The 25,376-nt window shown below is 40.5% G+C and overlaps 1 protein-coding gene across 1 annotated transcript in view; it reads left to right on the top strand.

The window, feature by feature from the left end:
• LOC121189592 (kinase non-catalytic C-lobe domain-containing protein 1) overlaps window positions 1-25,376 on the top strand; it is a 34,648-nt gene extending 9,272 nt beyond the window's left edge. The window contains exons 5-31 of the mRNA XM_041049888.1: window positions 637-754; window positions 845-984; window positions 1,617-2,243; window positions 3,798-3,912; window positions 4,202-4,273; window positions 4,434-4,495; window positions 4,602-4,760; window positions 5,952-6,029; window positions 6,193-6,280; window positions 6,627-6,819; window positions 7,365-8,068; window positions 8,950-9,088; window positions 11,034-11,293; window positions 12,700-13,055; window positions 13,879-13,972; window positions 14,063-14,160; window positions 14,262-14,446; window positions 16,411-16,521; window positions 16,720-16,867; window positions 17,128-17,283; window positions 17,610-17,816; window positions 17,957-18,039; window positions 19,780-19,933; window positions 20,772-20,894; window positions 21,256-21,315; window positions 21,775-21,932; window positions 24,115-25,376. Coding sequence (XP_040905822.1) covers window positions 637-754; window positions 845-984; window positions 1,617-2,243; window positions 3,798-3,912; window positions 4,202-4,273; window positions 4,434-4,495; window positions 4,602-4,760; window positions 5,952-6,029; window positions 6,193-6,280; window positions 6,627-6,819; window positions 7,365-8,068; window positions 8,950-9,088; window positions 11,034-11,293; window positions 12,700-13,055; window positions 13,879-13,972; window positions 14,063-14,160; window positions 14,262-14,446; window positions 16,411-16,521; window positions 16,720-16,867; window positions 17,128-17,283; window positions 17,610-17,816; window positions 17,957-18,039; window positions 19,780-19,933; window positions 20,772-20,894; window positions 21,256-21,315; window positions 21,775-21,932; window positions 24,115-24,343 — 4,917 coding nt within the window. The 3' untranslated portion in view covers window positions 24,344-25,376. The remainder of the gene's footprint in view (window positions 1-636; window positions 755-844; window positions 985-1,616; window positions 2,244-3,797; window positions 3,913-4,201; window positions 4,274-4,433; window positions 4,496-4,601; window positions 4,761-5,951; window positions 6,030-6,192; window positions 6,281-6,626; window positions 6,820-7,364; window positions 8,069-8,949; window positions 9,089-11,033; window positions 11,294-12,699; window positions 13,056-13,878; window positions 13,973-14,062; window positions 14,161-14,261; window positions 14,447-16,410; window positions 16,522-16,719; window positions 16,868-17,127; window positions 17,284-17,609; window positions 17,817-17,956; window positions 18,040-19,779; window positions 19,934-20,771; window positions 20,895-21,255; window positions 21,316-21,774; window positions 21,933-24,114) is intronic.

Raw genomic sequence — 25,376 nt, 5'->3', positions numbered from 1 at the left:
ATTGGTCCTTTAGGAGAAGTAATTATATTTACAGTAATTATGGCTGTCGCATTAATTAAAGTCTATTTTTCTCTTATGACTATGAGATGAACTAATTGGCAGAGCATATACTGTAGTCAGTCAGTCAGTGCTCTTGAGCAGCATCAAGTGGAAATAGTGTGTCAATGCAAATCACATGCTGTGTTATTAGATGCAGTCAGTCAGAAGATCGACCTCTTGCAACATAAACTCCAACAAGAGGACAAAACAAAAGTAAAATACAAAGTAAATATAAAATATGTCTAAATTAGTTAACGATAATAATGATAAACTTGATTTACATGAGACTTTTCGGTCACAAAAGAGCTCAAACTGCCTTAAAAAAAGAGATAAGTTACACTTCTATTAAAGGATGTGATAGAATGTAACTTGAGTTGTTTTAATAGTAAGTTAATAGTGTACTGTATACTGTGCAGGATATGAATTCTCATAATGACAATACATGGGTCAATAACCCAATCAACATCCACAATACAGTAGTCCTACATATTCACTTCATGTATAACAGATTTGTACACAAGTATTTGCAAAAGTAGAACATAAGAATTATATGTCCTTCTTGAATATTGCAAACCTGTAAGTTTAATACTCCCGCAGGACATCATGTCTCTGGCTGAAGCACGGCTGTCTCATACCTCCTCTGCAGCTGTGTGCCGGAAACTTTCTTCTATCGGGCGACGGGTGCTTTCCATTGAATCAGTTTCAACATTTCAAGGTTATTTTATCATATCTATTTGGGCATGTCACTGGCTGGTCTCCGCTGTGGTTTCTCCTGGTGCTAAGTGCTGTCTTTGTACATCCACAGATGGACAGGAAGGCTCCTGGGAGGCAAGATGGCAGCATCCGAAACCCAGATGTCTGGTTAGCAGACAGAGCTCAGATGATAATACCAAAGTCCTGTGCAGTGACAGCTCTGTTAAGACGAATGGTCTGTCTAGACAGCAGGTATGTGACAGATAAAAACATTTTTAGGAAGCTGCTGCTCTTGAGGAACAAACAATTGGAGTACACTACAATCATCTATTGATCCTAGAGCCTTAACTTTTTAACTAAAAACAAGCAGTAACAGTATGGACTGCAGTATGGGCTTAAAACGGGTATTTCTGTGCAGAACTACCCACCACCTTATTGAAATCCAGAGCCAGAACAAATCCCTTGATGCTAGTATGTAATTTTGCATTCTGCTGAAGAGGAGTTTTCCTTCTTGAGAAATTGAACATTTTTCTCCCATTACTTTTGCTATTTGTACACATTATGGCACAAAAGTGACTCTTCATGTTGATGTCCCCATTAGCAGTCAGTCATTCTGGTTTATTTTCTCATTTTCTGCCCTGCACATGTGCTGCATCTCAACGACGGCGTTGTTCGAAAGCGTGGCTCTCTCTCTCTCTCTCTCTCTCTCTCTCTCTCGCTCTCTCTCTCTCACACACACACACACACACACACACCTATGTATACAAATAAACTCTATGTTACATGTAATCTGTTGCCTCCTCATAATACAAACCATTGGTTTGGCATGGTTTCTTCATTTCTTTTACACCCAAATGGCTGAATGCTAAAAATGTAATCTGCAGGTTTGTGGGGGCTGGGATTCCTCTCTCTGGGCTGAGGACATGGACAACTGTGAAGGAGACGACATGATCTTGGCTGATGAGATGGACTGCAGGTCCCACAACAGCTCCCCAGTGAGGAGGAGAGCCCAGCAGAGGCTGAACAGGGTCAGAGGGGCTCTTAACCGCTCCTGCTCTGTCCCAGACTCTAACAACCCCCCCTCTCTTTCCCCTCCAACACATGGAGATATCAGTATACCAGTGTCTGACCTCACAGAGATAGGAGCAGATGAACACTTGAGCTGCAAGTCTGTGTGGAGTAACAGACTTCAAAGACTCAACCGGGGCATGTCCTGTGAATCTTACCCACATAGTGGCACTGAGGATTATGTGAATTCAGATGTGGACAACCAGATATCACAAGAAGACAAGGATGCTGCAGAGACTTTACATAGTGGAGAAACAAAGAGTCAAGAGTGCCATGAAAGGGAATCCAAGGACTGTGTCCAGGATTTAACATCTTCCTGTCAGAACCTGGAAATGGAACACGACTCTTCTGGGGACCAGGGCTCATTGAACCACAGCCTCTACATTCCTAATAACCACATGACCAAAAGCATGCTGTGCCTGAATGAAGAATCTCAGGATGAGGTTAGCCAGAGCCAGATGGCTGTCACATCTACAGCACTGCAGATGCATCTCAGATTTTTATCACAGTTACGTCTGGTGCTATTATATAGAACAGGGGTCGGCAACCCGCGGCTCCAGAGCCGCATGTGGCTCTTTCATCCCTCTGCTGTGGCTCCCTGTGACTTTGGAAAATAAAGAATATTTATAAGAGTATTTAATTTAAATGTATTTTTATTTTAGTTCGTTCGTTTTTAATATAATTATAAATTTGAAGAGTATGGTGATCTTGTAACATTAAAATAAAACGTTTTTAATTTTTTGTCGCTCAAAATATGCGTCACAACCGCCGATGTGCGACACCCGGCGGCAACATTTTCAGGTTGACCGCTGACTGCACGCTCCAGTGCACGCGATGAAGTGATGGCGGAACACAGAAGCAGGCGCCGTGTTTGGTTCGTTGCAGGTGGATAATTTAAGTTTGGATTTTTATTTCATAAATACGAGGAGGACTCAAATAGACACTGAGTGTTTTATTTGAAAGTTAGCATCAACCAAGCGTCTTTTGTTCGGAGTTCAAAATGTTTTTGAACTTCGAGTAGCAGTTCATTGATTTCATAAATGCAACACACTATAGTTTTTTTATACATAGCATACGGGTTTAAAAAAAAAAAAATAAATAAATATGCAGTGTTTTAGATGTCAAAAGGGTTTTGTGGCTCCGGGTGTTTTCTCTTCCTGTGGGAGATGGTCCAAATGGCTCTGAGTGTTTAAGGTTGCCGACCCCTGATATAGAAGAAGAGCTGTGAGTCAGTCAGAGCAGCTATGAAAGAGAAAGATGGTTGGGGTGTAAGTCAGTGCAGAATTGGCAACAGTTGAGTTAACTAGATTTGTTTAATATGGTATCTTCAATAAGATGCTAGTTTTTTAGCTTCACTTATCAGTGTAGCCAGCAAGCTAAGTAGCTAACATTTGCCAATAGCAAAAGATTGTTAGTAACAACAAGTAAATCAAATTTTATTCTGGATACTTTATGTCTTCTCAGGGAAGAAATAAGCTGTTTGCGATGAGACGTGAACCTGAGGTCTGCTTATTTAATTTACAGAAATGAACTATCCCCTTTAAATTCTGTTGTTAATAGATAGATAGATAGAGATACTTTATTAATCAAGTCTGTACCTTTGCCATCAGTTTAGAAAGCACGGGCTAAGAACCGAGGACCTCTGACATGTCAGCCAGAATGTACTCACTTTACTCAGTGATATCTCTTCCTGTCAGAACAGTGGCTCAGAACCTGTTTTATGACTGTATGAATGAATTGAGTTATGCAACAGTTTTAGGGGGGAATATTCAGTCTCAAAGAGACGGAGTAATCACATAAGTATTCAACAGTAATAGGCCAAAGTGTTGCGTGAACACCCCTATAAGGCAAATCATTACTGAAGGCTGGAACGTTGAAAAATAGATTTAGTCATGTAAGGGATTACTTCAGTTTGAGTTTATAAGAGCTGCTAAGATACCAGCTGAAGCTCTGTAACTCATGTCTTTTTAAGTCTGGGTTTGTTCTTTATTTTCCAGTGGATCTCTCTAAGAGAGTTACTCACTCGTTGTGGACGGAGGCTGACGGTTAATGAGCTGTGGGCTCTGTGTTACACCTGTCTGTCTTCACTGCAGACCTACATTGACTTTCCAGGTGATTTTACCCACTTCATGCTTGCAACCAGTACTTAAGCACTCAAAATTACCTGCTCCTGCAAGAACGGTTGATTATTTCAAGAATTAAATAAGGGCACACTATTTATTTTTATTTTATTAGTGTTTAGTTTTTTTCCTTTTCGTCTAAGGACCAGTTCTTACAATAATGATGGGAAATTCCACAGGAGAGAGAATAAAGGGAACGGAAGAATTATGCAAATTATGCTACGCAGCTTGAATTTTGTTAGTCACAATTCTGTGCAGCTGATTTCTCTCTTTTCCATCAGCCTATTTATGCCTAGACACGGTGTACGTGGGCTGCGAGGGAGAGGTGCTTTTCTTGAAACCTAAAAACATTGGTAAGTTTACTTTTGTCCTGTGCTGTAGTCTCTGTTCTGCTTTTCTTAATCTTTGGTTGTTTACTTACAAAGCAAATGTTGAAAATACACTCTTTGCTGAAGTACTTGAGCCAACAGTGGCTTTCCCTGACTTCAGTAACTGACTCAGAATCCTTTGCAGGACCCCGAGATGAATTTTATCTTGCTCCTGAATATCAAGAACATGGCATTGTGACTGAAAAGGTCTGTCTGCTTTCATTTATTTACTTATTCTTTTAAATTAACTTTCACCAATCATTTGCTTTGGTTGTGTATTTTCTCTCCCTTATTCTTTTCCATCTGGGCTCAGGTTTGCGTGTATGGGGTTGCTGCTATTCTCTGGGCCACAGCCAAGTTCAGTTTATCACCGAATCAAAAACTGGCAATGCCTCGCAAACTGAAGAGGCTGCTCCTGGAGATGGCAAAGAGGACGCCTATTGAGAGACCTAGCATCATTGTGGCTAAAAAGGTAGAATTATTATTAGTGAAAATAATGTATTTTTTCTTCAATCTTTTTTTTTTTTTTTTTACTGCCAGCCAAACGTATTTATTACCTAGGCTCTCTACCTGACACTACATGCTCCATTTTCTTCTTTTAGGCACAAAGCCCTGCAATTTGCAATTCCCTGCTGCACTGGCCTGAAATTGATCCTGTGTCTACCATTACAGTGTCTCAGCCATCCCATCACTTTTCTCATTCTAGTGTTCCAGCTGAACTCTCTGACTTTTCTGTCTTTGCCTGTTCTTACATATAGACAGAGCAAGGGACTTATGCAAATATGCAAAAAAAAATTATTGTACAACCAAATGTTTCCCTTTTTCTTATTGTTGATTTTATTGCAAAACAGAAACTGCTCACAATATATGCTAACATGCTACTTAAAGACAGCGACGATGGTAATCATTACCTGCTGAACATCAGCATGTTAGCATTGTCACTGTGAGCATGTTAACATCCTGATGTTAGCATTTAGCCCAAGCACCGCTGTATCTAAATACAGCCTCACAGAGCTGTTAGCATGGCTGTAGGCTGGTCTTGTTAAATGTGTGAGGAGGGTCCTGTCTGTAAATCATTTCCTAAGATTCAGGCCATCACACGGAAATCTGCTCAAGAGAAGTAACTTTAAGAAAAAAACTAATATGGACCCCTAATGATTTTAGTTTTCCTCTTATTTCTATTTATTAATTTTCTGCTTTTACATTCTCTTTTATTCTCTAACGCTGAGTTATTCTACTTTATTGTTCTGGCTCTGTTGCGGTCTGGAGAGTACTTTGGATTTTATTTGCTTGCATGAAAAGTTCTCTATAAATAAAGCCTGATTTGTTTTTGCATATCAATGCGCAAATATCACAACTTCAGAGAGGCACATCTTACCAAATCGGCAAGAAAACCACTTATAATTTAAATATAGAGAATCCAATTTGTAAAAGTGCTTTGTCATTTTCTCAAGAAAGGACTCTCCAACAAAAATACCATTATTTACTTTTATTGCTATGCTGTCAGTCATTTTTTTTTAAAAAAGTAGCTGTTAGTTTTAGAAATACTGGTTTTATTTTTAAACAAGTGCTTCAGGGCAGAATTAATTCTGACATTATTGGTGTCCGTGTGTGAAGTGTTGTGCGTTGTTATCACTCTTGTTTTCACGTGGGCCTCTTTCAGAGCTGTCGTGACTACTTATTACGTCAAGGGACAAGTGCTGAGACTGTGTGGAACAACCTCATCAGCAGAGTTCACCCGGTAAAGTTACAGATACATTGACACCTTCGTGTCTTCGTCTTAAATCTCAGTTTCAGTGTCAGTTTGTTCCTGTTTGGTCATTCTCTTAATGTCTGTCCTGTTTCATCTCACTGAAAAATACATTGTTTCTCTATTGTAAAGGACCAAATCCATTGTCTTTCAGCCAGTTTCAGAATCCACTGATGCAGAAGATTTAAGCGCAACTGAAACTCATCAAAGCTCATGTGAAGAGTCTGAACAAAACAACAGTGGTAGGACAGCTTCACTTTAGTTTGGATGACCCTCATGCAATATAGTTTACCTTGAAATGTACAATATATTACACTCTAAATGTGCCAAATACTAAGATGACCCTTTGAATTTTGCTATCAGCTCTTTGTCTTAAAAGTGTCTCTTCTTTCTACATCTAACATTGATGACTGAAGACGATTCCCTGAAAAATCCATAAGACATCATGACTTTTAACTTAGATGGAAGAACATCTGCCACAGAAGCAGATGTTCCTGATATGCTACACATTGTTTGTAATTTACAGACGTGCATTGCATGAGACAATATCACTGATATTGTATCTGGCATTGTTGTAACCGTGTGTAGGCTTTGTGCCCATGGCCACTGAGAGCCGACTGGCTCCTGTGCCTGGCCCTGTTCCCCACAGCTATCCAGTCAGCAAGGAACTCCAACTCCCAGAAGCCTTCACTTCCACCGCCACACACTTCACCCCCATCATCCTGACCAATGAGGGGGAGCCAGAGGAGGAGAGCCAAAACCTCGGAGCTGCCATTGAAGGGTAGGATGTTCCAGTAATATGTGTTATCACTGTACATTTTTTTAAGTAACACTGATCTATCTATTTTAAAAATTATCAAGGTGAAAGTAATTTCATAAAATTTAAAGGAATAGGTAGACATTTGGCACTTATTTGCTTTCATGACAAGAATTAAACGTGAAGACGGTAAGCTTAACTTAGCTAAGCAAAGGCAGGAAGTGGTGAGACGGCAGCCTTGCTCTGTCCAAAGGTAAAACAAATCCATCTACCCACACCCCTAAAGCTCACAAACTCCACAATTTTGGTTTTGTAAGGAATTGTGCTGTACTATTTCTGAGCCGTCTGACTTCCTTCTGGCTCCACACACACAAAAAACTAAACAAAAGATATAAGATATATATTCTGTCCTCTCATCTAAATGTCAGGGAGAAGACAAATAAGCATAGTTCCAGAATTAAAATCAGAAATTACATGAAGAGAAAAGTCTAACTAATATGTACACAAAATGCTGCATGGCTTTAAAAAGAGAAAGAGAGAATGCTTATTTGGGATTGTTTATTTCACAGGACTGTGGATGGATTCTCAGAAACCAGAGAACACATCGAGGAAAGGGATGATTTCACTTCACACTCTGAGTACCCACAGGCTGAGCCCAGTCTACATACAGAGGAGTTGCCTGTTAATCAGACAATCATAACTACAACTCCTACAACTTCCAGCAACAAGATACCGGTCAACTCTTCTTCTTCTCTCCCTAATATTTCCTGTCTTGAGGTGTCTCTTCCTCAGCCATTATCTACTAACCTCAACGGTTGTGGTGTCTTCAACAATTACCTCTTTTGTCAGGATCCCATAACAGGACATCTTTCTTTAGTGCCTGTGCAGGTCAGGGCTCCCGAGTCTCTCCTCGGGTTGGATATAAATCTCTCCCTGGTCCCACAGCCTCTGCAAGGACTAATCACAGTTCCAGAGGACGCTGACGGTCCGTTTATTAACTGTCTGAATTCGCCTGTGAGGCCTGAAACCCAGGAATACGACCCATCATCAAATTTCAGTGGTAGCTCCATCATCTCTGACAGCCCTCTGGGTCAAAGCGTTCCCAGAGCTTACAATGGACAAACAAATCCAGGAGCACAAAGTGAGAGCCAGTCTCCTTCAGAGTCCGTCTGCCCCAAAGTCCATCCTGCCTTACAGGAAGTGATTGACCTGCTCAAGGGAGAGTTTTCACTTGATGGCTATTTGGATAATGGACATGAGGACGTCGCCATGGGTATGTATCTCGATATGATGTATCTTTGCAGTATAGTATTGTTCTAATAATGCATCAGAGGGTGTTGTAACAGTTTGTTCTAACACTGGCTTTGTACAGACAGAGGGTTTGTAAGTCACCAACAAAAGTTGGGTCGCCTGTGTTAATTGTCCACTTTAACTTTCAAGGCTTCATGAACTTCTATGGCTGCAGGAGAGCTATAAGTTAACCAGATTCTCGTGTATGTGTAGATCTTTATCTCCACATACATTTAGCCTCTGTATTAAATATGTTTGTAGCAGTTTTTATGAAAAATGATATGCAGTGATTTGTGCTGTCCAGTAAAACTAAACTCCACGGGGCCCTATTCATATTTACAGAGAAATCAATACCAAGGGTTTAGTACACAGCAATTATGTAACATTCCTGCTTCCTGAAGTTTGCTCGTTGATAATACTCCTTCTAAACGTATAATCATTTTCTGTGAATGTTCAAATTTGGTTCTAATGTCCATTGCACATATACTGTAGTATACACTGTGGGAGGTTACTTGGCTTCCCAAAATACAGTCCTCCTTTCTGATAGCACACAGCTGCTGGGATGCCCCTCGGTGCAGAAAAAAAGATAAAGCTCTTTCTTATCTAAAACTCTCAGTGTATCCATTGACGTCAGAATATGTCAGTGGATGGCAGAAGTAAACTAGGCAGCTGCAGTGCTACAGAGAACAGACAGCCCTATGTCTGAGTGGGTTAAAAATCTGCTTAATGTGCCTTTAATACCAGTTTGCATCTTCTGTGTAATCATGTTTGAATAAAACAACAAAGCAGTGACCTGGTCCATCATCTCGTCTTGAGTTGTTCAGACATATTCATTTGAAAATCAACTTCTTTGTCTTTTCCGAGGGGAGTACATCTTCTCTTTGAAGGACCTCCAGTACCACACCTTTGCCAGTGTTGTGAAGGAGAGGTTCAGTGATCTGTACTGGGAAGAGGACTTGCTGGGTGTTTTACACTGCCTGGTCAACTACAGCCCATCCACACTGTGAGTAGAACCTCACACACTTGTGTCTTTTCCTTTTTAAACTAACTGAGATACTGTTGGTCTTTAAATTGGTGCTACACAAAGTTAAACAAAGTCTGTGTAGCCAGTGGCAGTGGCTTGTTGCTTTGCTCTTTTCAGGAACAGTTTACTAAATAAAGACATCAGACTGAACTTTGTAGTGGTGCCACCAACTGTACATCCTGATGAAGTGATACATGCATCAGTAACACTTCAGTAATGCGTAACTAAGGAACAGCTCAGTGATTCATTACATGATTTCATGATGCTCTCTATTAAGAAATTATCTAGTCGCTTTGAGGTTATGTGATTCGGGAAGGCTTAATGAATCATCAATGAATGAATGTTAACTATGGTTACATATTATAAGCCACCAAATTAGCTCCAATCCAGTTATCTCAGATTTTTTTTTCTGAGGTTCTAATAACAACAGTGAAGTGAACACGAAATGGCAAATCACTGTAATTATTGGGCTACCTGTACTTGACAGTGCTAATATAGTCCTTTCAAAACAGAGCCAGTGCCCTGGAAATGATGTGTTTCACACTGTATTTTCATGTCACATCCAAATCAACATCCTGTGCTCAGTGGGACCACACTTTGCTGGTACAGCAGTTAAATGTTATGATTTAAATAGTGGTAGGCTTTCATGCAAAACGCCACAGCAGCTGTAGTTTCATTATTCATTATTTCTTGCCTTTATATGACATCTGGAAAATTTCACATTTCAGCTTTAATTACTGAATCACTCACAGCACAGTTCAGATTGAGAAAGAAGTTTTTTTTTTTTTTTGATTTTTGATTATTAATCCTTTAAATAAGTGAGTGTTTTTCAGGGAGTGGGCTGTCTGATGAATCAGATCACCTCAATTAACCTACATTGTGAATGAAAGAGATTACCAGAGGTGTCAGAATAGTTTGAATAGAGAAAATACATCTTCTTAACAGCACAACAGCCTGCGCTTCCATCTAAATATTGAGATAACCAAATGTGTCTGTCTGTAATTTATTCTCATGAGGGTTCTGAAGAACAGACACACAGAATGATCTAGTCCTCACTGAGCATGACCTCTCCACCTCGGCACACTTACAGTACATATGCATGCGCACACCCATACACACCAGCATTCAAATGAGCATGAATACAATATGCACTTCATGCATAAACTTCAGTCTGCAGCTTGGTCCCTATGGTAACAGCTTTGCAGTATGTTTGTTAGTGCTAAGGAGAATGTCTGACAACGCTGAACATACATGTTCAAAGCCTCATCTGCATTGTTAATAATATGCCGACAAGTAGCCCAGCGAGGGGGGAGGGGTGGCATGAATGTGTGAATGAAGACATGAATGACGACAACAAATTCCATGCTCGACCCTTCTCTCCTCATTTATATGTAAGCCAGGGATGAGCAGAGGGTCAAGCTTGTCAGTTCTCCCAGACATCTTTTTATCCAGGCGTTGCCATGCTCTTATGCTAAGAGCATGGCAACGCCTGGGGAGACCCCTTAATCTGCTGTGGTGTGGGAGACATCACAGCTTTGCAGGGAGATAGACACTTTTCCTCTGGCTGTGGTCTCACTCACAGGGCTCAGCTGTGGAGGGTTATATTTTTCCACTATTCCAGATTCAGAGAGGGGATAGAGGGAGGACTGTACTGAGACATGGTCTATTGTAACTCAGACATGGACTGGAGTGGACGGTGTTTCATCTGGGTGCAATTAAATGGATCCACTGGTGTCATTTGCAAGTGCATTTGATCTGCAGAAAGTTTTGTGTGACTATTTTCTTTTGCATGTGTTTTCTCCAAATTGTCTATTTTTTGACATACTTAAATGCGTATCATTGGCATTATTCTTATAACATGTGCTAATTGTCACTAGCTTTGAACACTGTGTGTGTTTTCACCCTCCTAATGCACCCCATACAGCGGCTCTAATGAGCAGCCTCCATCAAAGGATGTGAAAAGGGCAACCCTTACCCCACCCTTGATAGCAACTGTCTGGAGAGGGAAGAGAGAAGTTTGCCTGCACGGCCATCTTGATCTGAATGGAAACATTCACACTTCCAGTCCTGCTGCTTTGGACTCTTGGGAAGAAACCGAGGCCCGGTCCTGTCACGGAGAAAATGAGACTGCACTTGAAGATTTGGAATTAAGATCAGAGCAGAGTCAACACTGCATCGTTCAAGGTAGGAGACTGACCTTCATGTTCAGTTTTATCCTGGTTTAAACAAAGGTATTGCTCAGGGGTTGAGGGTCTGATAGCTGGGTCACTTTGGATTCAGTTCCAAGTTTACAAAATACAGAGATTTGTAATGGTCAGAATTTAACAAATGTCAAATCTTTAATTTCCTTATTTTAATCTTTCTTCAGCAAAAAGCAGTGTAGCAGCAAGGTAGAGCAGGCAGTCATTAAGCTGAATACAAAAATATGTGATCTATGTGGCAAAGCTAAGTAAGTAAAGCTGTCAGATAATGGAAACATTGTACTTTTACAGTGTACACAGTTAAAAAGAACAGTCTTTCTCTCTGAACTGTAGTAGGGTAGAAGAATAAAATAGCATGAAATGGAAATACTCAAGCAAAGTAGACATACTTAGTTTGTAACCAAGTGCATTAAATACACTTTCCACCACTGCTGCACTGAGTGCAAAAAAATCTCTCTCTCTCTCTCTCTCTCTCTCTCTCTCTCTCTTTCTTTCTCTCTCTTCTCTCTCTCTCTCTCTCTCTCTCTCTCTCTCTCTCTCTCTCTCTCTCTCTCTCTCTCTCTCTCTCTCTCTCTCTATCTATCTATCTATCTATCTATATTTTATTTTATTTTATTTTATTTTATTTTATTTTATTTTATTTTATTTTTATTTTTTTCCCCCAACTACTGAACCTGGATGTGGAGGCACTGAGAGTTTGTTGAACCAGTAGTATTAGCTAGCCAGCCTCTTAATATAATACTGCATTTTTGTATGATTACTATTGACATAATATACAATATCACATAAAGAGAAACAAAAAAAAGCATGTCAAGCTGTCCTGGGGGGACATTTCAAACACTCTTGGCGGCCCTCTAGTGGCCACATGGGCCCTAAGCAGCCGCTTAGCTCGCTCTTGCCTCGAGCCAGTTCTGGATAAATTTCTATTGATCTGGCTACTGACTGAAGTCATGAGAGCTGTGAGTGGCTGCTGGATGCTGTTCTTAAGATTGTAACACATTCAGAGGAGTCCAAGGCATGCTAGCAAACACTAAAGATTTATTCTCCTCTTTAGCTCATTGCTGGCCAATAATATCCATAAACACACACAAGCCTTTACTTCTGCATTTGTTGTGCTATTAGAATGTGGTAGACATGGGGTCTTGATTACAAACAGGCTCTTACAATTTAAAAAATAGTGATGGAACCAGTTTAGCTTGAACTGCCTTTAAGCTCATCTGTTAAACAGTGGATGCATTGTGTGGCCATGACAGGGTTAGCAACAAATACCCCCAGCACCACCGTTGGATCTCTCTCTGTGTTTTCTTCACAAATCCATGTGATTCGGTCTTTCTCTTCTCTTCCCCCTCTCTCTCTCTCTCTCTCTGCTGTCCATGTTCGCCGGTCGAGGCATGAGCACAGACGGTTCAGACGCAGGGGTCATGGAGGGAGGAGATCATTCAGTGGGGGGCAGCGATGAAAGCCCCTCTGAAGCTGAGTTTCTGTCAGGGAGAGAGGAAGGGCTGCCTGGAGCCCACGACGAGCAGATGAGCCCCGACTGCTCGGAGGACATGGAGGACAGCGATTCCCTGGTGTCCGAGCGACTCCTTTCTCCTGGATCCAGAGCAGAGGGACTGGGCCTCAGCTTCAGCCCGGCTTGGGCCTTGGCCTTTTTTGGAGAAGATTGCTTCAATTCAGAGGTCATACAGTACGCAATGAATCTGGGACAGCACACAGGATCGCCATGTTTAGATGTGAAGATACAGGTAGGTAAACCTGTGAAGGCTGCTGCCAGTGAGTCATCTGTGACCTTAACCCTGTGTGTCTGAACAAACAGCATCTGAAAATCTGATAAATAAATCAGCTTTTATTACTCTAACACAGTGAAATGTATATAATAAATGTCTTTTACATGTACTGCATGTTGCTGTAATAGGTTGTGTATAGAGTTGTGTGTGTGTGTGTGTATTAATGCTTTTTGAACAGAAAGACAGACCAGGGTTTCTTGCTTCTTGCTCCTTTATGCTTTTTATCCATGTATTATGTTACATCCCAGTTCTTGTTGTATGCAATTTAGCTTCTACGTTTCATTCAGCCCTTCACCAGGTCGAATTTTATAAACAAGTGCAGGAATTATTTTCTTAAGTGTAATGAAGTGGGGCACGGTCAGGCTTTGGGGTAAGTAGAAGGAGAGCATGTGCGGGACTTTAAGATAATTGGCATATTATTCTCTCCAAACTAGATCTGAATATTAATATGTTGAACCTAGCCCTTGGCAGAGGAAGTTATTATCATTTGCAAAAGAATATTAATGAATAGTCTTTGTGTTTGTACACTTTGATGGCACCACTGTTCCTTCAGAGGGTTTGTGAAACAGCTAATAACGCACCTTAAGAGCTGTGCTGCTGCGACTTCTCACTCATTTCACTTCAAAAGAGCTGTTGCGTTCTGTTGCCACGGTGAAGAGTGAGGAGAAAAAAAGAATTCTGCCCCATACACGCTGGAAACACCTGAAGGCTTCTTTCAGTGAAAGGCATGTGGTGTTATTTTAGGGCCTTTGTTTGATTTTCTGTGATTTCCTTTGAACAGGAACTGCAGCAGCAGCTGATTATTGAAACAAGGAATCTAAAGAAAACAAGGAATTTCTACCAGAAGCTGATTCAACAGGAGAGAAAAAATAAAGGTTGGGTTTCATAAAACTGCTGGTGTACAAAAATGGCACGCTTAACTTCCAGTATGATTTAGAAAACTGTGTATGTACTGTATCCCAAAGGTTCTGAGAGCAAAGTGATGCTGTCCAAACTCAAGTCCCAGCTCGAGGAACTTAGATCCAAAGTGGTCTTCTTGGATTGTGTGAAGAAATACCTTGAGGTGCTGACAAAGTACTACAATTCCCATCACTACTGTTGATCATGCTCTCTGAGCAGTCTAGCTCTTCTTGCCATTGATGTGGTTTTCACATATTTCTGCAGATTCTGAGTGTGGACCAGTGGGGTTTGGAGGTTTCATTATTACCCTCTTTGGCCGTCTCTGGACCTGGTTCTTTGAACCTCCAATCCTCTGAAGACCCTTCTATTCTGAACTTTGGCACCAGCAAAGGGAAGAGCACTCTGCAGGCCGGGTCTCCTCTGGGCCTCATGGCTTACCTCTACACCAGGTATTATTGATGAGGGTTTAAATTTGAAATGTGCAAGCCACTGTTTTTTTTTCTAGTCAATTCACGAGGTGGTAAGACTTGTGATAATGTTTCAAAGTGTTGGGCAGCCCCTGTGATCCGAGTTCTGTGCTCAATTATTTACCCTCCCTGCTGCTTTTGATGTGACCAACAAAGAGATGCCACAAGGACTCAGGTCAAAGAATTAGCAGATTACAGCAAGAAGCTGAAGAAGATCCTTGATGATACTGTTTGTTCATTACATCTAGTTTCTAAAATATAAATTATCTCACCAACTATTTGACTTGAACTTATGTACAGACATTCATGTGGCCAGAGGATGAGTCCTACTGACTATGGTGTTCCCCTGACTTTTCATCTGGCGCCACCAGTGGCTCCACATTTGACTTTGTCCAACACTTTGTTTTATGGCCAAACGCCTGTAACACTGGAAGGCATTGCCTTCCAGTGTTACAGCTTAATCTGATCTGTAAAAAATGACACTATCACAGCTGCTCCCAAGTTTGAGGTTACAGTATTTGCTTTGTGTCTGTTGCCATGAGAAACGGCACCAGCAATTAGAAAAACAAGGTCACAATCCATACATTTTTTTAAAATCTATTTTTAGTTTCCACTGCCTCAAGCTGAAGATGTTTTTAACTTCTAAAGGCTCTGATGAGACTAGTTTCCAGTTTGTGGCCTCAAAAGGAGGCTTAATAGCCATCTCAGTAAATATATTTGCATCGCGGTCAAACTACAGAACCAGTTATATTAAGAAATAAACATAGGAAAGGGTATAATTTCCACTATGGAGAGGACATGTCCCTCCCACTTCAATCCGCTTTTACAGCTTCAGTTTGATTCTTTCACTAACCCTGCGAAACCCAGATGGGAGAAGCTCTGTGTTGAACAAAATGAGACTGGAATGAAAATGAAATAATCTGAGTTGCCTCCAGGTGTTACCGTGCGCTATCAGCGTCTTGGCAAGTGATTTACAGACCTTTTTGCCCCGGATTTTGCCTCCTAGGCAACATACCTGCTTACATCCCTTCTTGGTGGTATAGCTTGTGAGGAAGACTGCAGACAATACTCACAGTTGAAAAATGTCACCCAACTCCTCTGCAATTTCAAAATAAAAATACATTTAACTTTTTATTTACAGCTAATTCTCCTAAAACGACAATCAAAGATAATAGTTTAAAGTTTCATTGGAAATTGTATTTTTTTGTTGTTTTTTTTTTATGTTTTTTTAATGTTTCATATAACATAAAAACATTATGTAACCGATCATCTGCCTAGTGCATTATAATGCAGAAATAATGTGACTTTCTATAATGAAAATCATGATAACTTATTTTCTAGATGATATTAATTAATATAAATGAAAACATTTTACGTGTATTTTCTTCTCTTTTTTGCCTGCTGAAGAGCCTCTGACTTCATTGTGTGTGTGTGTGTCTCCCCCTCCACCACTCCCCACCACCAAACCTACAAACTTGAACTTAGGCGATTTTCATGAATTCCCATTTGTCTGTCAGCTCACATGAGCCCCACCGCCACTAACAATGATTTCAGAGAACTTTGGTGTGACGCCACTGCTCCCTCTTTCACTGAAAAGAGCCATTTAATGTGATGCAGGGCACCTTGTAATGATGCCCCCTGGAAACTCTTTTTAAAAATATTCTGGGTATAACTAAGTGGTAGGAAATCTTGGGCCAGACAAAGGACATATGGAGGGACTACATCCCCCACATGGTCTGAGAGTGCTTGAAGGGTCCCCCAGGAGCAGCTGAAGGAATATGCTGCCAGGAAAAGGAACTGGATAGAAAAGATGTTCATTTGTTTCCAGATGTTATTGTATTCCTTAGTTGTCTGTGGTAGATTTAGTTATATTTTGTGACTGAACAGTGTTATTAAACTGTGTTGGTCTCTGAACTTTATATGTTATATGTTCATTTCCATCACAGAAATGCTGCCGTGGAGGGCTACATCCAGCAGTTCCTGTATACCTATCGTTTCTTCTGCACTCCTGAGCAGTTACTGCAGTTCATATTGGATAAATTCATCAGTTCTGCAAGGTACAGTATATCTGTTAGCTCATGATTACATAGAGAAACAGCTCAGTACAGTGCAGTAGGCCACAGTATGCCAAAAAACCCATGAAAATCCCCATGAAAGTTCAGCCTCTAAACTATGACACATAACACTTTATAGCAAAGAGTATGAAACACTGTCCATTAATTGTATGACAATTATATGTTTGTTTTCCATTGCAGAGAAGGTCCAAACATGTCAGGAGACAGTGAAAAGATCTTCCATCGCAGTCTGGACCTGCTCCAGTTCTGGATAACAGACTGTAAACAGGTGGACTTCACATCAAAGTCCAGTCTTGTGGATACATTAGAAAACTTTCTTAATACAGAGGTAAATAATCTACTATAATAATATGACTTATATTGTAATAGTTGGTCTGTTTTTTGACTTGTCTCATTGACTGTTGCTGCTCATGCTAACGACCCACCTCATTTTGTGTTTAGCAGAATGGAAACAGCTGTTTCTGCTGTTGGAAGTGTCTAACGTTTTATAGATTTAAGGACCATCAGACACCATGAGTTTGGACAGCTAAAGTAAAATTGTTCATGAACAGTTCAACGCGTATTTGGTGTATTTTATTTTTTCCACAGGTAATTCCTGTAGACAGCCGAGGGGAGGCACTTCTTGCTGCTCTGCATAGCCCACCAAGTACAAGTTGGAGCCAAGGGAGAGGAAGCCTAATCAGCATTGAGGAGGATGAGGACTCTGTGTGCTTGCATTCATCTACTGAGGATCTTGGCAGAAAGGTCTGTACAATTTAATGGCAAGTTTCTGCCTGCAGATATTTCCTGTCTAAATCCATGCCTGTCAGCTAGACTTTTTAAAGGGAAATCAGGGAGCATCTGTTATGTTTTTTACTGAGAGAAGTTCAGCAGCTGTGCGTTTTTGTGTATCCTATGTCTGTCATAACTGATTCTACTGAGTCTACTTTCTCACTGCTGTTGAACAGTGGTACCTTCATGAAATACATAATAGCATTTTACCAGCAATCTGTATTTTCCATGTATCATTGTGTTTACACAATTCAGAACAGGTTTCACCAGATTTTCACACCTCTTTCTGAACTTTTCAGTGGAGAATCTCAAGAGTGGTGGAGCCCTCTGCATCCATGCCTAAAGAGAAGGCCTTCTCCATTGCAGCAGCTTTGCCTGTGCCTTGCTATAGCTCCCTGGTGGACGACCTCTCCAGCGTCTGCCTGCATAGTGAGGAGCGACTCCCGTTCAGCCAGAATGAATACAGCGCGCAGCACATTGCTCAACAGCTCACCCTCCTGCAGCAGGTGTACACATCTTCCATTCAATACACTACCTTGCTCTAGCATTGTTGTTGTCACTTTAAGCCACTAGATGGAGACATGTCTCTATGATTCCATAAGAAGACTCTGATTAATCAACATATGATTTAACTTCTTTAATGCAGGAAATGTTCCAAGGATGTCATCCAGTTAATTTCCTCAACTCCAGGGTACAAGGAGTCAGAGACAAAGTCTTGATGCCCAACAAGTGAGTACAATGTTGTAGCTTCAATCACTGTCTACTGACTTCACAGCAGATAGAGGTTGGTGACTAATAAAAGTGTATTCGTAAGTTTCTGTTCCACCGCAGACCTCAAGAACAGCTACCCCCTCATTTGGTGCTCTGATGTTTGGGATAGAGAGCTCTGACTGACATGTTGATCCAATGTCTCCCACAGTAGTTCAGCTGAGATTTGGTGACTTGATGTAGTGTGTGATTCTCCTCGTTTAAATAATCATCAAACATTCAGTGTCCCCTTGTGACTTGTATGGACATTTTCTTAATATTTAAGCTTCTCCACTCATTTATTCATTTCAACCCATCTGTATGTAGAGAGTCTACTGCTTATAGTGCATGACATCATAGCATTCTCCTTTAAACCATATATGTTGACTAGGCAACCTGAGTGCCATACATAATATACAGATACTATATATGTGGAGCAGCATCTACAAGACAGTATAGTGTTTGTCGGTGGTAGGCAAATAGTGGCCTGTGGCCCAGATCTGGCCTTTCAACAACAATATATACCACTCGATGAAAGCTTAAGTTTCTCATTTTATAGTTTCCATCAAACTTTTTCTCCTGTAAATAATAATGTAAACACAAGGCTCATGTAAATAATTCTGATACTTGACACTCCCACGTGAGACTCATACACTGTGCTTTGTTCTGTGCCAGGCTGTTGGAACAGTGCCTGGTTCTGAAATGAAGTCTAATAACCTCAATAATATTACAATCCACAAACAAGTGCTGTTGAATTCAAACTGTTTAAATTGAATAGTTTTAGCCTGTTTGACCAAAACAAATTTGTGTGATTCCCAAATAAAACATTAAATTATTGAAAGTTAATCAGAAATAGTGTGCTGGTGACATTTGTTTCTAAAGCAACATTTTAGTACTTTATTTCCCCAGGATAATCAATACTCATCTTCATTCTACCATAAGGCCACTGTGTTTTGGGTGTCCATAATCAGCTGCATCACAAGTCTGAAAATACATTCGTGTATGAGTCATTTACAGTAAACAGGTATTAAAGTGAGCTGCAGTAAACCTGGCAGCATGAACTTACTAATGGGAGAAAAAGAGACATCTGTTCTCACACACAGTCTTGAAACTGTTTTATGAAGCAGTTTTATACTGAAGTGAATTAAGAGAAATAAATAAATAAAACAGTGCAAACATATGGGCCTGTGTTTCCTCAGTGCCAGTAAAATAGCCAGTGCAGAAAAAAAATAAAATAAAGTGGCCTCGTGACTAAACCTAACTGCTGACCCCTAATGTATGTGTACAGTATGTTTCTGTGTATATATGTGTGGTGAAATCTCTTCTTTTCCACTGAAGCCATGATACTTTTATTATAAATGAAAAAATAATGTTTCTGGTAAAAGTTGCTGCTAATGATTATTTTCACTATCATTGTCATGTAGTTATATAAACAATATCAGTGAACAATTCCGTTACACTTCACTGGAGCCCAGGGTGACGTGTTCAAATTTCTTGTTTTTTGTGGCCAACAGCAGAACACCCATAGAAATAAAAATGAGAAAAGAAGCATAGCTCATATTGGAGAATCTGCAACCAGTGAATAGTATTGCTATTTTCTGTGATAAATGACTAAAGAATTTATTAATTATTAAAGTCTGGCAATTAAATAATGAAGTTATTATTATTTCTGCACTTATTTCTTGTATGGATTTCCCTTCGTCTCTGTTTCTTCCTCCACAGGAATGTGTCCCAGCACATCCCACCAGCAGAGGGCAGCAGTCTGCTTTCATCTGAGGGGACATCGTCAGACAGCCATCTCCAGCGGCTGCTCACATATGCAGACAGTGTCACTCACTGGGTCTCTTCAGAAATAGTAATCTGTGACTCCTCAAAGGTGAGAGGAGACATAACTCGTGAATGTAGGGTCAGCTGGAGAGAAAAAAAAACGGCGTTCATCACTGTCACAGTCTGGGCTTTGTGATCTCATCAGACATGGACTCACGTATCAGTCACAGACGTCCCCATTTGTGAATTTCTTCTCTGTTCAGTTAGGAACAAGAACATGTTGGTATTGAAGCAGTTCTTTATTAAAGCTGACATTTGTGTCTTACAAAAAGTTGAGAAACTCAATGAAAAAATAGACAGTTATTATTATGGATTTTTTTTTTGGACCTTAGCTGCTTCCTGATATTTTTATATAGACACTCCATTCAGTCTGTAATCGTTCAGCTGCACGTCCATTCAAAACTGCGGTGTCTTTCAGAGTGCCATGACAGCTCAAAGTCTCCAACTGGCACTTCAGCTCTTTACAGTGCACTTAAACTGTATCTGGCAACTTTAGCTTATATTTCAGTTCCTTTCATTTAAATTTCAGTTGACATTTCAACTGCTGTCATCTTTCACTCTTCAACTGACAATTCAGCTGCTTGAAATGAAGATTTCAAACGCTCTCAGCGATTTCAGTGTTCACATGTTTGCACCTGCATTTCAACTTCTTCAACTTCAAAATTCTCTTCATACATGGACATGAAATGGAAAAATAATCAGCGGTAGCAGTGATACAATGCACTATTAACAGTGACTGTATATAGTTCAGTGGACTTCATGATGCAGTCTGCTGTAGTCCCATGAAAAGCACACCAGTGTAAAGAGCTACTAAGTTTTTGCATATTGCTTTGTTCAGCACTTTATCTCTGTATTTTTTTTTCATTGCACGCTCTCCTCTTTCGCAGACGCAAGTTGCTTTGCTGACCAAGTATCTGTGGATAGGAAAACACTGCTATGAATCCAGGAACTTTGCCACAGCCATGCAGGTCCTCGGAGGTCTGGAGAACGTGATTGTCAGGCAATTACCAGTAAGGCTGCATCTCATAAAATCCTCCTCAAGCAGATTCTGAGTTTGTGTAATAAGTCAGATGCCCCCGAGCTAAATGTTTTCTTCAGCGTGTGATAGAACTTGGTTGGCGTTTAATTAGTTTCTCAAATGAGGAATTAGCATTAATGCATTCAAGTAGTGAGGAGGAATGTTGCCTACCAAAAGGAGTAATTAAAAAAAACTCACAATTAAAAGACACCAGTGTTGAGACTAACACAACAAATTTCCATATTTTAATCTAAAGGCAGGTTATATTCATTGACTCTGGTGTTGGACTGAACCACGGTATAATTCGTCTTCATTCAGGAGCTACTAAGTAAAGCTTTATCTCTTGCCAACAGGCTTGGAAACATCTGTCTTCCAAGGTGTTTGAGATCCTGGAGGAGCTACGAGCTGTGCAGGTGTGTGTGTGTTTGTGTGCGCGTAGGTGTGTTTGAGCAAGCACACACTTCTGGTGTTTGTAACTGAAGGCTAGGCTGGTCACATATTGTGAAACTGGGCTGCAGGGCAAACAAATCAATAGAAAAACAGCTTCAAGCAACTCGCCTGTGTGCTGAGAGCTTACAGCTGGCTCTGCTTCTGAAAGTTATCCTGAAAAGAACCTGATGCATCAAACAACACGCTCTCGCTCTCCTTACAGCTTTCACATTTAGCTGTAATAAAAAACACATTTTATATGCTCTTATGGTTTTGAAAGGTAAAGAGGTTATATTTGTTGAAAATCTTTCATTGAGTCTTTCATTCATGTTACACAGCTGCATTGGACATGCTTACTACTGCATCAAGTACCATGGAAATTTCCTACATTTTCTCTTCCAGTGAGAACTAATGAATTTACTGTGCGGATAAACTCTCTTCAGGTGTTTCTGAAGAGTGACGACCTGTGTCTGATGGGGGGAGAACACTCGAGGAGGAGGCCCACCCTGCCGTCAGCACACATCCTGGCCATGCACGTCCAGCAGCTGGAAATCGGAGCGTTCACACTCACTACTGGAGCCTACAAATGGACCAAGCTCAGGTGAGGGAAAAATCCAGATCAATTTTAGATCTGTAATAAACTGATAAATACACCAGCCAGTGTTTTTTGTCTGTTCCATTTCTGCTTTTGTCTCTTAACCTCTTGTTGCTGTTGTTGGCATTTTTGTTCCTTTATTTTGATAGGGACAGCAAAGACCGACAGGAAATGTTTAATTGTTAATTTACACATCAAAATCATTCAACTGAATGATTTTTGCTTGGTTGGTCTGATCATTTCAAATGACGTTATTGATAATATAATAATTAGGAATAGTCTAATTATAAATATTCATTAATTGTTAATTTATGAAAGATCCCCTCCAGACATGTTGTAAGACACATGAAACTGCCTTGCTTTGAATAAAAATTTGTCTAGTTCAATAAACTACTTTACAAATTCTTAAAAGCATATAAACTCCTTCTCACTCGTGGAAAATGTTCAAACACTTGAGTTCCGCTTATTTCTATTTCACTTATTTTTGATTGTAGGGGGACTTTAGTCGTGGAAAACCAGACTATTGTTTATATCTAATTTATTGACCCGCTTACAGACATTTGATGGTATGAAAATGAATCGTCGCTCAAACAAGTGTGGAAAAGGTTTGGTTGAATCACAAAACCTTTTTACTCCACAAAGAAGTCGAAAATGAAATGAAAATCCTGTTTACTGTAATAGTGTAGCCAAGTAAGTCTCCACTGTTCAGTCTGTTTCAGATGAAGGAATGCATTTTGAATGGTCACATTCAGACATTCCACATTGTATACTGTTTTATAAGTGTACCAATGCATTGTGACCTGTCAGTATGACTATTGTAGCAGTAATATTTTATTTAATCCTTTATTTAAACAGGTAGTCTCACTGTGATCAAGATTTCTCTTTCACGAGAGACCTGTGTACAAGAAAATATGGTATAAGCTTTTACAAGTAGCACTCTTAATGCTCAAGAATAATGTTTTCAAATCTTCAGAAGAAAGACTGATCCATTTGTGAGGAGCACAACAAAGCAGACCAGTTTTTCTAAGTTCTGTTTGAACGTGTGGTAAAGATAAAGTGAAGTGAGAGTTTGTCAGTGTTTCAGTAGAGCTGTTCTTTATCTATAATACATCTGTAATGTATAGCTGATTCTGGGTCTGTGAGTGTGAAATGGTCTAATTAGCTCTGTGACATCTTTTAATAGCAACTGATATGTTTATAAAACAAATATAAAAAAAGTTGTCTCTTGATACCACTTAGTACATTACTGGTAAAATGCTGGACTTCATGTTGTGAAACTAGTCAGATCTTTGCTTAAATGCAGATTCAAGGCAGTCACGGGCATCAGATGTCCTCCCACATGATGTGAGAAACCCCTATTTATGGTGCAGACAGGAAGTTAAAAGATTCAAAAAAAAAACTTCAGCAGAGTGCTTACTTGTTAGACAGTAACAGAGAGTAAATAGATGCCCTGTCAACAAAATATCCATGCTGCAAAATGCCCAGTCCCTCCCACCTCCACCCCTACTCCTCCGTCATTACAGCCATGATTTTACTGCAGGCTGGAATTTGCACTAATTATGTTTGAGGTGGGATGTTAGTGAAAGATGCATTTTGCCAGTGAAATTATCCTGATACCTATCTTTGTAGTGACACAAAATATGAACAGTCAGTGTCATTAACTGAAAATTAATTAACTCTCCCCACACATCGAGTATCCATCTATGACAAAGTCGGCCAACTCGCTACGAGGACGCATTTTCCTGTGTCCTTCTCCTTCACTCCAATATGGCTGACCAGATGCTGAGGTCACAACAAGTGGCGGTTGGATGGTAATGGCACAGCTGCTGAATTTGGGTTGTTTGGTAGGGGTGCCAGTGTTGCACCAGATGGCGCCTGTGGGATGGGGTTTGATTGGAAAAGAGGTTTTGGGCCAGATGCTGAGAGGAGACTGGGTATAGCCAGATGCTGGGGTCAGGAGATCTATCAGGGAAAGGCAGAGACGCAGCTGTTTAGTGTGGACCCTGGGTTGTCCCCGCTCTCTCCAAATCAGGTCACAGACAAAGCTGATGATGATGCTAAGAGGAAAGAACAGGTAGAATATGCACCTAGATTTATACTCTTCTCATGTTTTCACTTTCACTTTTCTTCTGTGTCCTTATTACATTTTCCTTCATGCTCTCATTAATCCATTCATATTTGGTTTTAGGCGCATAGCAAAGGTTGTGAGTCAGGTCCACGCCTTCCAGGAGGCAGCATACACCTACAGCCCGGACCGGGAGCTGCAGGCCTACCTTCGGCGCCGCATCGCTCGGCTCGCCACCTCTGACATCCACCTCTTGGCCGCCGGCAACGATGCCAACTTCCAGCAATCCAGTGAGCGACAAACACGGAGAATCCAGGACACACTGAGGAGGGTAAAGGCCACCTTCCAGTGAGTCCTGCCCCACTCAGATCTCAAAGAGTGAGTCAGTACCAACAGGTCAACACCCCATGTCCAAGCCTAGACTGAGGCTCCGTGTCCCAGGCATGACCCTCAGATGCCTCTGTTGGTCCCAGCAGCAGAGCCTTGTAGACCGGAAAACCTTTTTCTACTGTTGTATGTTCACCATTTGTCAAATGCCCCTTAACTTCAGTCAGTAATATTAGTTTAGACTCCCACCCACACTTTATTTATAACTCACAGCCTTTAGATTACTTTGAAATATTTCTCCCTCAGCTCCTGTACTGACATTTTTTTTTATTACCATTGGTTGACTGTTGCTGTAATTTAGTTGTTAAGGCCTCCATATAGTAATACATGGGCAGTGATGCAGAACCCATGCCCAACATCAAGGCTGGATCAACATGACAAAGTTGGCAAGTGCACCAGGGGCCCGAGAGGAGAGCCCAAAAACAAGTTCACAGTGTAGCAATGTGGTAATCTGATCAGTTGTAACTTAAGGAATATGCAGCAACAAAGCACAACATCTACTGACGTGATGAGGACTTTAATCCTCCTTTTTTTGAAAATAGCAGTGTCAGAATGTCCACCACTTTGGTCTGGACTGAAATGTCTAAACAGCTATTGAATTAATGTCCATGAAATTCTGAAAGCAGAGTGGAAAACCAGTCATGTCTGAGCTGCTTCTGCTGCAGTGGTCCCTTAGTTATCTGTTTTTGTGGCTATTTTAGTTTTTTCTTCTTCTCCTCACCACACTGTCAGATTATGATGAATGTTTAACTTGTTTTCAGGTTTAACTTTGTCTCAAATTCCCTCTGGCTATTACTCTCACCAAAAATGCTTAAAGAAGCCTGGACTTTGTCATTGGTTCATCATTTATAAAATGTTTTCGGCAGCTCCATTACAGTATGGCAAGTGTTGGTCACAGCTCAGTAAACTACCACCAAAAACCGTGTGTTTTACTGTTGCAGGTTTAAGAAAGGAAAAAAAAAACATTCCTGTAGTGGACATAGGGCTATAGAGAGTGG

The sequence above is a fragment of the Toxotes jaculatrix genome, chromosome 11 (assembly GCF_017976425.1).
Source record: "Toxotes jaculatrix isolate fToxJac2 chromosome 11, fToxJac2.pri, whole genome shotgun sequence".
NCBI classification, from domain to species: domain Eukaryota; kingdom Metazoa; phylum Chordata; class Actinopteri; family Toxotidae; genus Toxotes; species Toxotes jaculatrix.
The sequence above is the reverse complement of the archived record's forward strand: the minus strand, read 5'-3'. Positions and strand labels throughout refer to the sequence as shown.